Source organism: Leptopilina boulardi, unplaced genomic scaffold (assembly GCF_019393585.1).
Source record: "Leptopilina boulardi isolate dan_hultmark-lab unplaced genomic scaffold, ZJU_Lbou_2.1 LbouV2_213, whole genome shotgun sequence".
NCBI classification, from domain to species: Eukaryota; Metazoa; Arthropoda; class Insecta; order Hymenoptera; family Figitidae; genus Leptopilina; species Leptopilina boulardi.
The window spans coordinates 3,868,574-3,885,621 of NW_026137767.1; the positions used below are offsets into that span (position 1 = coordinate 3,868,574).

The 17,048-nt window shown below is 28.0% G+C and overlaps 1 protein-coding gene across 3 annotated transcripts in view; it reads right to left on the bottom strand.

The window, feature by feature from the left end:
• The window catches only part of LOC127278977 (MLX-interacting protein), a 52,404-nt gene that overhangs the window by 25,217 nt on the left and 10,139 nt on the right, over positions 1 to 17,048 (bottom strand). For 2 of the 3 annotated variants that reach the window (XM_051300988.1, XM_051300989.1), the window contains exon 3: positions 7,003 to 7,109. In XM_051300988.1, the coding sequence (XP_051156945.1) occupies positions 7,003 to 7,109 (107 nt within the window). The remainder of the gene's footprint in view (positions 1 to 7,002; positions 7,110 to 17,048) is intronic. The other variant, XM_051300990.1, reaches the window with a different exon arrangement.

Sequence of the window (17,048 nt, forward strand, 5' to 3'; positions counted from 1 at the left end):
TTTTGAACTCGAGTAGAATCACCTTCGTATAAAGGTACTTGCACAGCTCTTTTTAATAGAGAAAAATTTCCAGAAAAATACATTTTTCTACCATATCAATTCACATTTTACTTTAAAATAATAATAATACGGTAATTCTATTATCTTTTATTGATTTTTATTAATAATTTGCATTAAAAAACAAATATTTCATTTTAGTTGAATTCAAATCTTTCGCGGGAGCGTTCGGCATGCTGCACGGGCGTCTTTTGAACACGAGCAGAATCGCCTCCGTATAAGGACATAAGTTTTTTAATTTGTTAATATTTATTAATTGGATGACCACCAATCATCAAAAACCACCACCTAACAATCACCAAACGACCACCAAACGATACGAAAAAGAAATTTTAAAAATTATGAAAATTATTTAAAAGAAATTGTAAATGTGAAGTTAGCACTCCGTTATAGATATTAAGAATCTTCGATTTTCATATGGCATTATTTAAATTAAAGAAAATAACATATGCCAGTTTTACGAGGTATTCTGAATTAAATAACTGTTATAGTTATTTCCATGTTAATTGATCAAAGTTGATACTTTTACTTTAATAAAGTAAAAAATGATTATGTTGTTAAATAATAAAATGAAATAAAAAATAACAATATTGTTGTAGAACACTAAATAATCAAAAGGCTTATATAAACTGTTAGTTAATTAGGGTTTTGTATTTTTCAAATTTGTAATTGGATTTCTTTAATTTAAATTCTGGCGCCTTTTGAACACGAGCAGAATCGCCTGCGTAACTTAAGTTCTTTAATTTGATTATATTTATTAATTGGATGACCACCAATCATTAAAAACCACCACCTAACAACCACCAAACGATTCGAAAAGGAAATTTTGAAAAATATTGAAAACTGGAGTGCAAGGGTGAAGTTGGCACTCCAAATTGAAAGATTTTCTAGTTTTTTTATTTTTGACCACCAAACGTTAAAAACTAGCACCTAACGATCACCAAACGACCACCAAACCTTTCCAATTGGAAAAAATTATATATTTCATGTCTAGAGTGCTAACTTCACGTACATGAAGTTATAGTCAATTAAAAAAAGAAAAAATAGTAGTCAGGGTTGAGCCACTGTAGAAAATTAATGAAATATGCAGATAAATGATTAATAATGACCTTCAAATAATAGAATGGCGCTCAAATACACTTGGAAATGTGTAAAGGAACCACGAAATTGAAATAAAAAGTCCTTATTATGTAATTTTCAGATTTTCGCTTGTATCGCGAAGCTGGTCTGAAAAGTGAAAAAAAATATCGAAAATTTGTATTTTCTTTCTTTCCAACGGAAATGAAGTTTTTGACACCTCTTTTAGTCGACAAATGAATTTCCATTGCAAGAACCCTTTATAATTGCAAAATTTTTGGGTGGCTCAACCCTGACTCACCCGTCGTTTAGCGTCACATTACACACAAAAATAAGCGCGTTATCCAAACACCATATTACGTTCCACATTTTCATATAACATCTTAATAAACAATTGTAGTCAAGTAACTTTGTCTATGACATATTTTTTCTGCACTTAATTGTCTTCTTTTGAAACAAGAGAAAAGTTGTTTGTTGAGTGTACAGCAGTGACTCGCATAATACGTCTTTATTGTTCGCACACTTCACTACAACGTATGTGAAAAGTTCGCTGACATTGCTAACAAATACTTGAAAAGCTTGCTTTTCACCTAAAAGTCAATATATCGAACGGACAAAATATCGAAAAGCCAAAACATTTAACAGCCAGTACGTCGAATCAGAGATGGGTAAGTATCATACTTCATGTATGTTACCTAAGTTTGCTACGTATGTTACATGTGTATACAACTTGTCCAGTTTGCTACACAACGTTTGTTACATTTCATGACGTAGGCACTCGTAATGGTCAGAAGCAAATATAACCTTAATCTAGTTGGTTCCGCTATGTGTTTAGTCTTTGAATTTTTGTTTGATTGATTTGATTGTTTCTAAAAATCAAAAAGATCTATATTTAATTTTTCAGAAGCATTGACGAGATTTTTTTGTAGGATTATAGAAATTCAAAGTAAAGAGTAAAGACATATAAAAACACTTATAACTTAATAAAAATTATTAAAATGAAGTGCAATAAATTATTATTTAAAGAATATTTCATCTCTTTATATTTACCAGTAGATCTATTTACCTGAGTTGCCTGAGACATTATTATAATTTATCTGATAAGGCCAACGCACAATAGATTCGCGAAAGTCGTTCGCGAACGAGATGCATGAGATAGAAAAGGATACGAATATATCTCTGTCCTTTTCTAACTCATGTTTCACGTTCGCAAACGTCTTTCCCGAAGATATTCTGCTTAGGCTTTTATGATGATGAGGCGAGTTCGAGTTGACATCCAAAAAGTGAGGTTATATTTATAATATGGTTTGCGATGTTTGCGACAATTTGTTACGTATACTACACATTTTAGGTATCATACGTAGCAAACCTTGAGTTTGCGACATTTACCCATCCCTGCGTCGAATTGACAAAATGTCGAAAAATTTTATTGACTCAAGTATAATTATAGTTAAGTCAATAAAATTTTTCGACATTTTGTCAGTTCGACGTATTGGCTGTTCGATGTTTTGGCTTTTCGATATTTTGGCTTATCGATATTTTGTTCGTTCGATGTATTAACTGTTCGACGTCTTGGCTTTTCGACATTTTGACCGTTCGACGTCTTGGCTTTTCGAAGTTATGACTGTTTGACATTTTGTCTGTTCGATGCCCAAGCAGCACGGTATATCCCCTGAATATCCCTTGAATACCACCGTGGAATATTCCCATGATCTTCCAGGAAAATCAAAATGTCCGCATCATGGAAATATTCCACAGTGACATTCAGGGTATATTCCAGTGAAATTGAGGGTAATATTAAAGGAATATTCCACGGTTATATTGAATTTTTTTAAGTGTTGAAATAATAGAAATGTGTTATAAATTGTTATTTGAATAAGTAGGAAGATTAAAAACACATTTAAAAAAAAATTCAATGTAATCCGTGGAATATTCCCTCAATATCACTGGAATATACCCTGAATGTAACTATAAAATATTCCCATGATGCGGACATTTTGATTTTCCTAGAAGATCATGAGAATATTCCACTGTGGTATTCAACGGATTAAATATTTAAATAATCAGGGAATATACCGTGCTGCTTGGGATGTATTGGCTTTTCGACGTTTTGTCAGTTTGACGTATTGGCTTTTCGACATTTTGTCCATTCCACAACTTGCCATTCGACATTTTGTCTGTTCGACGTACTGACAGTTTGGTGAAAAGCATGTGTCTCAAATACTTACATACAAAGACAAATGGATCTAATATGATAAAACAAAATAAACGCGATGCCTCAACCTTGACCACTGTCCAACTCCCTATTGAAAATCCCCACATGGGAAACCACATGGGATCCTATGTCAAAAACTATGTAAAACCCCATTCCCCATATGGGAAACCACATGGGATCCCATATAAAAACTCATGGGAAATTGGGACAGGAATTGGCATAGGAAAATATCAAAACGAGGTTCCTCCATGTCATTTCCTATGTCAAATCCCATGTCAAATATCATGTTAAATACCATGTTAAATACTAATTGAGATCCTTTATCACTTTTTTAAAAAATTTTCCCATGTCAAACCCCATGTCATTTCCCAAGTAAAAACATTTATCATTTTTTTGAAAAATTTTCCAATATCATTTCCCATGTGAAATCTTTTATCATTTTTTTGAAAAATTTTCCCATGTCAAGTCCTCTTTCACCTTATCGAAAATACCCACATAGGAAAGCATATGGGAATCCACATGGGACACCATATTGGAATCCACATGGGAAATGGAATACGATTTCATGTGCATACTTCCAAATGATAAAACAAATAGATTTAAGCATAGGAAATCATATAAGATTTCATATAGATTCTGAAATTTCAACCTAAGATTTCACATGGATTTACATATAGGAAACGATATAGGATTTTATTCGGGAATTTTTTAGTTGGCTGCTTTATGCAGGCGGCAGATTACAAAAAAATTAATTATTTGATTAAATATAAAATAATAATACTTCAATTCATCTGAAAATAAAAAAAAGTTTACTTTACTTCTGCCTTAGACTCTCAGCTTTTATAGTATTCCAGACTGATCTCAACTGTGAGAGAAAATATTTTCACCATCTGGTGGTGAAACAATTAAACTATAATGACGATCAACATCTATATTGAAATTTCCTATGTCATTTCCCATGTGAAATCTTATCATTTTTTCGAAAAATTTTCCCATGTCATTTCCCATGTGAAATCCTTCATCATTTTTTTGACAAATTTTCCAATGACAAATCCTCTTTCGCCCTATCGAAAATACCCACATGGGAAAGCATATGGGAATCCACAGAGGAAATGGAATACGATAAAGGATTTCACATGGCAAATGACATGAGGTTTGACGTGGGAATTGATATGGGAAAATTTTTCCAAAAAATAATAAAAGATTTCACATGGGAAATGACATGGGAAAATTTTTTGAAAAAAATGATAAAGGAATTCACATGGGAAATGACATGGGAAAATTTTTCGAAAAAATGATAAGATTTCACATGGGAAATGACATAGGAAATTTCAATATAGATGTTGATCGTCATTATAGTTTCATTGTTTCACCACCAGATGGTGAAAATATTTTCTCTCACAGTTGAGATCAGTCTGGAATACTATAAAAGCTGAGAGTCTAAGGCAGAAGTAAAGTAAACTTTTTTTTATTTTCAGATGAGTTGAAGTATTATTATTTGATATTTAATCAAATAATTAATTTTTTTTGTAATCTGCCGCCTGCATAAAGCAGCCAACTAAAAAATTCCCGAATAAAATCCTATATCGTTTCCTATATGTAAATCCATGTGAAATCTTAGGTTGAAATTTCAGAATCTATATGAAATCTTATATGATTTCCTATGCTTAAATCTATTTGTTTTATCATTTGGAAGAATGCACATGAAATCGTATTCCATTTCCCATGTGGATTCCAATATGGTGTCCCATGTGGATTCCCATATGCTTTCCTATGTGGGTATTTTCGATAAGGCGAAAGAGGATTTGACATGGGAAAATTTTTCAAAAAAATGATAAAAGATTTCACATGGGAAATGACATTGGAAAATTTTTCAAAAAAATGATAAAGGTTTTTACTTGGGAAATGACATGGGGTTTGACATGGGAAAATTTTTCAAAAAAGTGATAAAGGATCTCAATTAGTATTTAACATGGTATTTAACATGATATTTGACATGGGATTTGACATAGGAAATGACATGGAGGAACCTCGTTTTGATATTTTCCTATGCCAATTCCTGTCCCAATTTCCCATGAGTTTTTATATGGGATCCCATGTGGTTTCCCATATGGGGAATGGGGTTTTACATAGTTTTTGACATAGGATCCCATGTGGTTTCCCATGTGGTTTCCCATGTGGGGATTTTCAATAGGGCTCTGACTACTCTCCCCTAATAATTAACATTTTTTATATCCTGCATTATTAATCGAGGGGATGTTCACTGAAGGAAATCGTGATTTTTTTATTTTAGCATTAATAAAATATTTAAGAAATCTTAGTAATCTGTAGAAATCTTAGGAAATCTCAATAGAAATCTCGGGAAATCCCGGCAGAAATAGTGGATTTCGTTCTTTTAACTGCGCAACCGATATTTGGCGAACGAACCCGAGCAATTCCAAAGTATTATTGACAGTTTATTGACAACTTTTACTTTATATTAGTATTATAATTTGTATTGATATTATATTGATTTATCCCCGGATTTATCGTAAGTAAAAAATATTGAATTTCTTTAACATACTATTAACAAAAAGTTTTTAAATTAACTTAAAATTACGCAAATATATAGATATTACTTTTTGAGGTTATGTTCTATTCCTTGTCAAATTATAATTATAATCAATTTTCTAATATAAAAATAAGACAGTTATGTATAAAAACGAAGCACTGAAGTTTTTTTCCCTTATTAGAAAATGAATTTTTGTATTATAATTACCCTATCGAAATAACGTGCCCCAAACGTGTTCTCAAACCGACTCTGGTTTGTAGAGCATTTTTAGAATCTGATTAAAAAAAGAAACTGAAGTACGCCACGTTTATAATAAACGATTTTTATTTATTTATATATATTCCCCGCGGACATTCTGTTTAAAGAAATAATTTTTTAAAATGAAAAATTCTATAATTTTTTTCCAAAAAAATTTTTCGTGTAGTTTTTATTAATCAAAAAATTATAAAAAAATATTTTTGTAGGTAAACAATTTTATAATTTACCGTGTTAAATAAAAATTGATTTCTAATCGTTCATCATAAACGTTGCGTATTTCAGCTCGTATTAAAAAAATAATATAAATTATAAAAATAAATTAAAAAATTCAAAAAAATTAGTTTGGAAATATGCAATTTTAAAAAATAACTCATGGTGCTTTGTTTTGACATATTATTTAAAACACTTACAATCATGAAAGGCTGTTTAAAATCCGATTTTTACCGAGCTCATCCGAAGCTATATTTCAATAACTTAAATACAAGGCAGTCACTGGAAATCTCTGGTAATCGCGTAGAAATCGTAGAAATATAAATTAATTTTTATAATTATTTTATAATAATCCACTGCTTTTTAAAATTATAATCAGTTTCATTTTTTTAAATGAATTATTAAAAAATGTTCTTAGATAGCAGAAAAAATGAAATTAAAAAAAAGTTATATTTATTAACCTTTAAAATTATTTGTATTTTGTTAATGTTTTTTTGTACAATTTTTTATTCGACTTAATTTTGAAAAAAAATTAAATTAAAATAAATAAAAACATTTTAAAAACATTACGATAATATACACATAAAAATAAATTTTCATTGCAATTAATTAATTTAATAAAGAATAAACTTACATTGCATATGCCAACATCTCCAGATAACGTTGTTTAATCTGATTTTGTCCTTCCATCTCAGTCTGATTCCTTTAAAACGATTCCATTTGGGCGATGTCAACTTCTGTCTGGAACAAATTATTCAAATCATATCGACTGTTTTGCATTTGTTTATTAAAATTTAAATTATTTTTATTCAAACTAAATATTATTCGAATAAAAATTTTGATTCAAAATAAACATATTTAATTTTAATGTATATTAAATATAACGAAAATACGGAAATTTGAAATGAGAAGATTTAATTATAATAATGTATATATTAAAAGGATCTTCCATGCATTTGAAAGATAATTTAGTTATTGGAAGATTTCCACCCCATTCTTTAGCTATCATCACAGAAATTTTCCTTGGCATTAGACCTTGCTTATTCCTCCGTTTTATTCGAATATTTTCATTTTTTCAAGATTAGATAAGAGACCAGAAGTCATATTTCTTATTTATCCATATTACTTCCTGACTAGAACAAATTATATTTTTCTTTTCTAAATATATATTATATAATAAATCGCATTTTTCAAATATTTTCATTCAATATTTTACAGCTGTTTTTGAAAAAAGGTAAATTCTATACATTAAAATTCAGTTAATTACAAATTACCGATAAAATTAGTCTATCGATTAAATATAAATGAAACTGAATCTATAAAAAATAAATATATATGTATTTTTTTTTTCTTAATTTTTTATTTCTTATTTAGTTGTTTACAAACAAATTACATTAAGATTACTAATGTTTAGTGTTCCACGGTAATATTATTTAATTAATATATAAAACATAAATTAGAACTGCTAAAATAAACAAATAAAAATCACAAATTGAATCTAATAAAATTAAAATGTGTGTTGATAATTAATTTTGTTATATATTTGATTCAATTGCATTGATAGATTCTCTGAATTCGTGATAAAATATAAATTTTGAGGTTAGGGGTGTTTGTTTACTAACTTGAAATCTTTTACTGCTGCGGTAATTCCCACTTAAAATATATATTTTATATCTTTTTTAATAACATGCATACTGGATATTGTTTAATAATGTTAAAATGTAAAATGTGATTAGTAAACAAACTTCTCTAACCTCAATATTTATATTTTATCACGAATTCAGAGAATCTATCAATGCAAATGAATCAAATATATAACAAAATTAACTATCAACACACATTTTAATTTTATTATATGTCAACAAGCGTTTTCCGTGTTTAAAATATGAGTCGTCTGTTGGTTGTCCCTCCAGATCTCTGACGTCATATCTTGAACTCGAAATATCTCGATGAACTGACACAGCCTAATATGCACAAAAAAATTCAGTTACTACCCAACTCTGCTTTCGTGCAACAATACAGACGTTGAGTTGTAATTTCCCAGTTCTGAATATTTACGTACTGTCGTCAGCTGTCAGTTGTATTAGTCAAAGATATTTTTATTAATAGACAATAATTATAGGAAAAATATGTCCACGTGCAATTACTTATTTATATAAAATTTGTGGATTTAATAAGTTAAGTGTATAATTACTAATATTTTTATTAAAATTAGACAGTTTACTCAAATATGACATCCATTTTTCTAGTAATATTTTAGTAACATTTTTATCCATCACAAATTTATCCTTTACCCTGTATCCTAACGACTTTTATCCTCTATCTTTACAACTTTTTACCCACCTTTTTTTCTGTGAACTTCAGCTTTTGAGTAGTTTCTCATTTTATGAAAAACTGTTAGGTGACAATTGTTTCAAAATTAAAAAAAAATCGTGCGCAAATGTGTCGATTTTTATAACCTGCAATTATTGTTTTGATTTTATTGTGATTCTTTAAACATTTAAATACTTAAATTATTTATAAATAAAATAATATACATAGGGTAAATGCACTAATTACAGCGCGATTCGAGCAAAACACCTTTGAAATAGAAAATTCGACATTTCTATTGTATACACTGAGAAAAAAGATTAAGTGTTTGCAACAAAATTGTTTGGTTAGGCAATTTTGGTTCTTGTAACCAAATTTTGGTTGGCTGAAACAAAGTCGTAGAGTTATCTCAACCAAACATTTGGTTAGGCCAACAAAATTATTTGGTTGAACATTTTTAAATTCCAACCAAAATTTGGTTACGACAACAAAATAATTTGGTTAACACAACAAAATAGTTTGGTCTAAAAAACCAAATGATCGTTTGTTGTCCTAACCAAAATTTGGTTGCGACAACAAAATAATTTGATTTGCTCTCAGCTCATAACTTAAGAGAACAGTTAGGTTAAATCTCTCACAAGAATGGGTAGTCCAGTGGTCAGAGCTCCCGACCTTCAGTTTTAAACAGAGGTTCAATCCCAGGCGGAGATGAGATTTTTCAATGTCCACAAATATTTCAATTGGATAAATATAAATTCAATGTTAAATTGATAATAAATAAATAATGAAATAAATAAAAAAGAAATAAGGTAGAATAAAATTTTTAATTTTACAAAAAAAAAACTGTTTGTTTGATCAACCAAACATTTTTGTTGACCTAACAAAAAAAATTTGGTTTGAGCTAACCAAACATTTTTGTTATGCCAACAAAAAACACTCAACCAAATAGTTTGGTTGCTTAAATACCAACAAAATTTTTTTGTTGGCCCAACCAAATTTTGGTTTCTCTGACTAAACATTTTTCTTAGTGTAAAGTCAATTTAAGACTTATTAAACTAAAAGGTTATGTTATTTAGATATTTAAAAAATGTTAAACTTTATAAAAATTGATTATTTAAACAAATATGAGAAATTAAAACTAATACCGTAATTTTCTATTAGGGGGCGTTTGTATCAGTTCCGGTGTCTCAATTATGGTGAGCAAAATTACGTGTATTTTGAAGGTACTTTGTCCACCGTAATTGGAGTCAATGGAAATCTTAAAATATTTCAATTACGGCGAGGGAAAAAATTTGATCTTGAATAATTAAATTAATAATTCTTTAAATGTGCACCTTTATTAGTAATTGTATATCAAAAAAAGATTTAAATAATTTTTTAAAATCATTTTGCAACAGTTATATTAAATTATTAAATATAATAGTAATAATAGTTATATTTTTTATAAATGCGCCGTAATTGATGCACACATTTAAAAGTTTTTAACCCTCTGAGCACACACCTCTTTTTTCGTACAAGTAGCACAGTCTGAGTCGCTGTGACCCTGTTTACTTTACAAAACTCCCCCATTTTTGAACTATTGGACTGATCAACACAAAAGAAAATATTTTTTTATTCATTGAACCTTGTAAAATAAGAATATGCAGTTTAGAAATATTATTAAATTATTTGCATATTGAAAAAAAATTCGTGAGGTTAACTAATTAAAAAGAAAAAATTGAATTTAAAAAAAAAATGTAACTTTTGTAATTTTTAATATTTTAAGCTAAAAATTGGGATTTATATTCTCGAAGTGTGTTAGAATAAGGGAAAAAATACCACCTTATTTTATTTTTTAAAAAAGTTATTTATTTTGTAGTTTAACGAAGGTAACTTTTAAGACGATAAAAATGTGATTTTCGACACAACTTTTTAAAACTATACTTTTTTAATAACATATTTACTAGTATTTTATTATTTTCTTTGGATTATCATGTTACTTATTATTCCTTATTAGTTAGTTACCACTATATGGCCTTAGGTTCGTGTTGTATTGCCGACTTTTCAAATTACACTTCATTGAAATTAATGACAGGGTCTGTGTGACCCAGTATGTGCTCCGAGGGTTAAAGAAACATATACGACAGTTGTCATTTCATAATTTTAAATAACTAGAAGAACATAAAAAATGAATAGCAGTCTGACAAATCGGGAAAAGCGCTGAACGTAATTTTTTAACATCTAGCAATTTAAAGGTCAACTTCACAAAAAAAGTTAGTAGAATTCTGCAAAATTTACAAAAAGAGTCGCAAGTTTCACAAAATTTTAATAATTAAATTAAAGTTAGAAGAAGTTAACAATCTTTCCGAATCAAGTTTTTCATTAAAACATCTTAAATCTCATATGTATCGACAATACAACTGCCCTAATACAGAAATCTGCTTTTTTTCTAAAAATATATTTTTCGAAATTAATTAATAATTTCTAGAGGGGCGCATGATTATCTCATAAAAATCATAAGCTAGAATTTTCATTTGATAGAATTTCTATTTAGACGAATTTTCATTTTTCGAATTAGTATTTGAATTACTTTCTTTGTAAAGAAATTTTATTTGACATAGTTTTTAGATACCGAATTTTAATTTAATATAATTTTTATTTTACTAAATTTGTTGTTATCCAACTTTTTATTTTATAGAATTACAATTTAAACCAATTTTAATTTATCAAAATTTTCATTCAGCAGAATTTTAGTGATTCGAATTGTATAATGTCAGAATTTTTAAACTATCGAATCTCCATGTGTCAAAATTTTTATATTTACACGAATTTTTATTTGATAGATTGGAAGTTTTAAATTAAATTTAATCTATAAATCAGACTCTTGTTTATACATTGCTTAAAACTTAGAAACTTTATAGAGTAGTGTAAATAAGAGATTACAAAACTTAACAGGTAAACGAAATAAATATTTTAGCTTTTAAGCAGTTCGTATAATTCTTAAATCAAATCTCTTAAGTTTTTTTATGTAAAACAGAAAATCCCAAGAATGATAACGTTTATCAGATGAAATGATATTTGTTCTAACTTGCAATATATGTAACAACTGATGAGCAGAACAAAATATTCAAATATGAAACACCTTTTCACAAATTTATCTTAAATTAGTGTAAACGATATTTTATACTGTTGATTTAAGTATTTTTTTTTTCAAATCGACGAATAATGTATATCTCGAACAAGTGAAAGAATATTTTGGAATATATTTTAAACAACCATAGAGAAGTTACAAATTATAATCGGTGATAAAAATTCTTTTTAAGGCAATTAGTTGAATATTATGTGAATTCACAGACATTAAAGTTTCGGGGACAAAGTCCAATGAACATAATTTGGCCAATACAATGTAACAAGATAATTTAACATTGAATTAAGGAGTAAATAACGGATCTAACTTTGAGAATATAAGAGATATACAGAAGTTAACAAAATTGAAGTGGTTAATTAAATTTAATTTACGAGATATAAGGGAGAATGGGCATTAGTGGATAATTTTCTTTCAAAGTAATAGGGGAAGGTGGGGGAATTGGAGCCCCTTAAGGAAAATGACTAAAAAACCGACTTATTCTTATGATAAAATATGGTTTCGGTCATATTTTACTTCTTTTGTTATTTATCTTTAACTATAATTAATTAGAAACGATAAAATTTCTAATTTCTTTCAATATTTTTTTATTTTGTCAATAATTCTTGACAGATGAACATTTTACACAATATTTAAGACATCAAAATGACCTACAGCTTCCTTAGTATTAAAATATCCAAAAATAAAACATTTAAGATAATAAAACACAAATATGGATTCTTATCAATTAAATATGCAACAATATCAAATTTTATAAATGAATCTTGTTTAATTTTTAAAAAAATAAGAAAAGCCATATCGAGGTAACGAAACTCTGCTGACTGATAGAATTCTCTCAATAATTCAAAGAATTTTCACAGGCCACAATTAGAAAAAAAGAAGAAAAACATAAACAAATTTAATTATTACCTTTATTTTTATTCATGTAGGGTCAACTGGGGTAAATCCGAACGCTTTTAGTAAGTTTCAACAATAACATAAGTTTTTTCTTTAAAAAAAAAAATACTTCCGGTATTCTGGTGCATGAAGTTGTTACTTTACTTCCATAGAACAATTTTATGGGGTAGAAAAATTTTTTGATAAATTACAATCGCAGGAAACTTAGCGTTCGTATTTACCTCGATACTTTGCAACTTTCCTAAAATATGGGGGTAAATACGAACGCCACTGTATTTCAGAAAAATCTTAGGGAAAATAAATTTAAAGTATTGCAATTGTTAAACTTATATAAAAACTCAAAAAAAAATACGATAATAAACCTATTATGTAATAATGCATCATATATAAATACAAAAATCAAACAGGTTAAAAATTAAAATGCATTACACAATTAAAACCTTCAATAACTTTATCAAATCATAACGGATTTTTGCAAAACTTGGTACAGAAAGTATTTTGGAGTGATTGAATGTAAATACAAAAATAAAAGTCAAATTTTTTAAATTCAAAATGGCGTACTTTCCTAAAACTTATTTTTAAAAATGATCAAATTTGCTAATCCTGAAACCCCCCGAGTAACAATTTTCGAGCGAATCCAATGAATTTTTTAATTCTCGTCCGCCATTTTGAATTTTGAAAAACTGACTTCAAATTGGTAATTAGCGACCCCAAAAACCGTAGAATACCAAATTTTATTAAGATCCTGTAAAACTTTTTTCAACAAACCATTTGGCAAAAAAAGTGGAACACTCCTTCGAGAGAACAGAGATTAAGTTTCTGCTTATTAATTACTAACGAGGATACGTATAGAAAGAAAAACTTTTTTCTATGTACTTTTATAATGTTAAAATAATAGTGTAATCAAATAAAAACAATTTTGTGTGGCTTTGATGTAAAAAAAAATTATTAAAAATACCGTTCGGATTTACCCCAGTTTTCCAATTTTTTTGGGTAAATACGAACGGTCTGATATTATTAATAAAATTTTACAGAAGGCAAAAATCAAAAATAGTTTCTGTTCTAGTATTCATAACAAACAATTATAAATAATAAAATGAATTTTTAGCTTCTTTTTCTTCAAATACGAGACAAAATACTGAAAGAGTGTCATCTTTGATTTTCAATCTTTTTTGCAATACTTGTTATCTTTGTTTATGCTGTTGCTAATTAACAAACAAAAAATGGGATAATACTTAGAATCTCTTCAAGAGGATCTGAGGTAAAAATTCTCATATCGAACTTATTTTTAAAAATTTTAATTAAGCTGAAATAATTAGCGTTCGGATTTACCCCCCGTTCGGATTTACCCCGACTGACCCTATCTAAATCTACATATATTTATCTCTAATAAAATCACAAAACATAATTAAATAATAAATTTTTAACTAGGGTCAGTTGGAGTAAATGGGGACAAGAGGTTTTGGAGCTTAATTTACAGTTTTAAAATTAAGTTCAACGTCAATATTTTAACCTCAGATCACCTGCAAGAGGTCTTGAGTATTGTCAAGCTTTTATCTTGACAATTGGCAGCAAGATAAAAAAAGTTATCGCTCAATGCATAAAAACTTGAAAATCAAAGTCAAACTGTTTCAGTATTTTGTCTCGCATTTCAAAAAAAAACAGACTTAAAAATCATACCAAATTTTTTTCTTATTCCTTATGACTCCCATAACAGAAATTCACTTAAATTTTTTAGTTTTGTCAAGAGAGAATTTTTTTCCCCTAAGATATTCTTTGTTTATTTCTGAATTTTTAAAAATTGTTTAATTTCTAAAATGATAAAAAATATTAGACAATGTTTTTAGAGTGCGATTCTAAGTGCTAGCCGAATTTCGACCGTTGCTTAAAATTGTTAAAATTTGATTTCAATAATGAAAGAAAATATTGGACAGTGTTTCTTGTTTAATTCTGAATAAAAAATTCCTGAAAATAAATTGTTTTGGTGGAATTAATTTTTATTTTAGATCAATTTTAACTGTTGGCCGAATTTCGGTCTCTGCTTAAATTTGATATAATTTAATTTTAAACTAAAACAAAATATTAAAAATTTTTTCTTGGATAGTAAAAAAATTCTTTTACTTCAATGTATTAAGAAGAATAGTTTTAATTTAGGATCAATCTTAAATTATTAGAAAATGTTTTTTGTAGAATATTTCATTATTATTTGTTTGAATTTTTATAGAACAGAATAGTCATTTAAAAGAATTTTTATTTTACAGAAAGAATATTAGAAATAATTCTTTTCTAAGCTGAACGTCAAGTTTTACAGAACTTTCATTTGTCCGAATAAATCTTTAAAAATTTTGGACTTTTTGTTCTTTTGGACAAGTCTATCATTTGGACCTTTTAATTTGGAAACGCATGAATAATGCCTAAAATTAATTTGCTAGAATTTTTATTTGATAAAATTTCATTAGATAGAATTTCCTTTTAGACGAATTTATATTTGTTAAAATTATTTTTTAACAGAATTTTGATTAAACCGATTTTCTACATTACATAATTTTTATATAACATAGATATATATGTTTTAAATTTAAAATTTAATTTTTTCAACCCTGAATAAGATTTTTGAGCAGTGTGAAAGAAAATATGGACTTTGCACTTATTGTTAGTCTTTAAGTGACAATGTCTCTATAAAGATTGTGGGCATGATATAACCACTATATACGTAACTGGTTAAGCTATTCTTTAGACTCCAAGTTCATTCACTCGAAACACTCGAGAGCAAAAAGTAGATAAAAAATATATACACTAGACACGACTCTAGATCAATGTCTGAACAAATGAATGTTTTTATAGAATCCATGTACATAGGTATATATTTAAGTTAGAGTATATATGTATGATGAATAACGGTGTTTGTTGTAAAATTGTGATTCTCAAATTGTACATATTATTGTCTTTATTGCATAAGCTCGCTTCAAACAGCTGATCACACTTTACTCATAAATTTAATTGTTTACTCTTTACAATTCGAAAGTTTTTGTCAATTTTTCTTTCAAGCGTATGTTACTTTCATTTTTGGATGTATTTTCTATTTTTAACATCTAAAAATAAACCGAGACAAACATTTTTTTTTTTCACTTAAAAAAGTTACAACTTTTCAAAAAATTGTGTTTAACTTGTGAAATCCTTTATTTTTGTAATAAAAAAAAATTTTAATTTAATAATATTAATGTGTAAAATCGAAGTTTTCCTTATATCTGCGTAATTTAAGTTATATACATAGTCACAATAAAGAAGTATTTGACTTCCTTTTCTCTGTTTTATTTATCTGTTTTATGGACCAACTTCTCGTGCATGAGATCGAGACGCAGTTTCTGAATTATAATTAATACATATGACCTTTTTCAATTGCTCCTTTACGTTTCTTTTTTATTAAATTTTTTCCAGCACTTTTTTTCACCTTGAAATTTAATTTTTGATTGGAAATTTATATTAAAATATAATCAAATATTCATATATATTTTAAAGAATTAATTTATTTTTATAAATTACACAGGCTTGCATGGTTTTTTTATTTTTGATATCGGAGTGATTTCCAATGTATTTTTGTTCGCTGAATACAATTCCGGGTCCCAAAATTTCTTTGCACGTCAGGATTTTGAGAAAAGTCGGGGTACAGACCCAAAAAAAGTATTTTTGGAGATTTACAGAAAAAATATGTTGTTTTTAGGGTTCCATACTCGGTTCGGAACCCTATTAATATCGGTTTTTTTGAAATCGTGTACCCCCCCCCCCTAGCGGCCACACAAATTTATCTGGAGGGCTGAAAATTAGTACACATATGTATTTTCGCGTGTAGATTACAGGAAAAATATAGCGACCTTGATTGGAATTGATTAACATAGCGTTGTCAAGGAAAAACCATGAATTTTTACGAAAAATGCCTAAAAATGACTATGTACTCCCCCCCCCCCTAGCAGCCACATCTTTTGACATAATGAGCTCAAATTTGGTACACTTACGTATTTTTACGTGAAAATTACAGGAAAATATAGCGAACTTGATTCCGATCAATTTACATAGCGTTGTCAAGGAAAAATCAAAAATTTCGAAAAAAATGATTTATTCTCCCTAGCGCACACAATATTCAACCCAAATTGTTCACATTTGCTGTAAAACTGTATTTTTGCGTGAAAAATACAGGGAAAAAATGTAAGCGCGATTGGAGTTGATGATCAATTTTTATCAAATTTTTGAAGAAAAATGATAAATTTAAGAAAAAAATGTATTTTTCCGCAAAAAACGAAAAAAATCGGACAAGTGCGAGTTACACTCGCACTGAAATCGAGGGTTCCGTA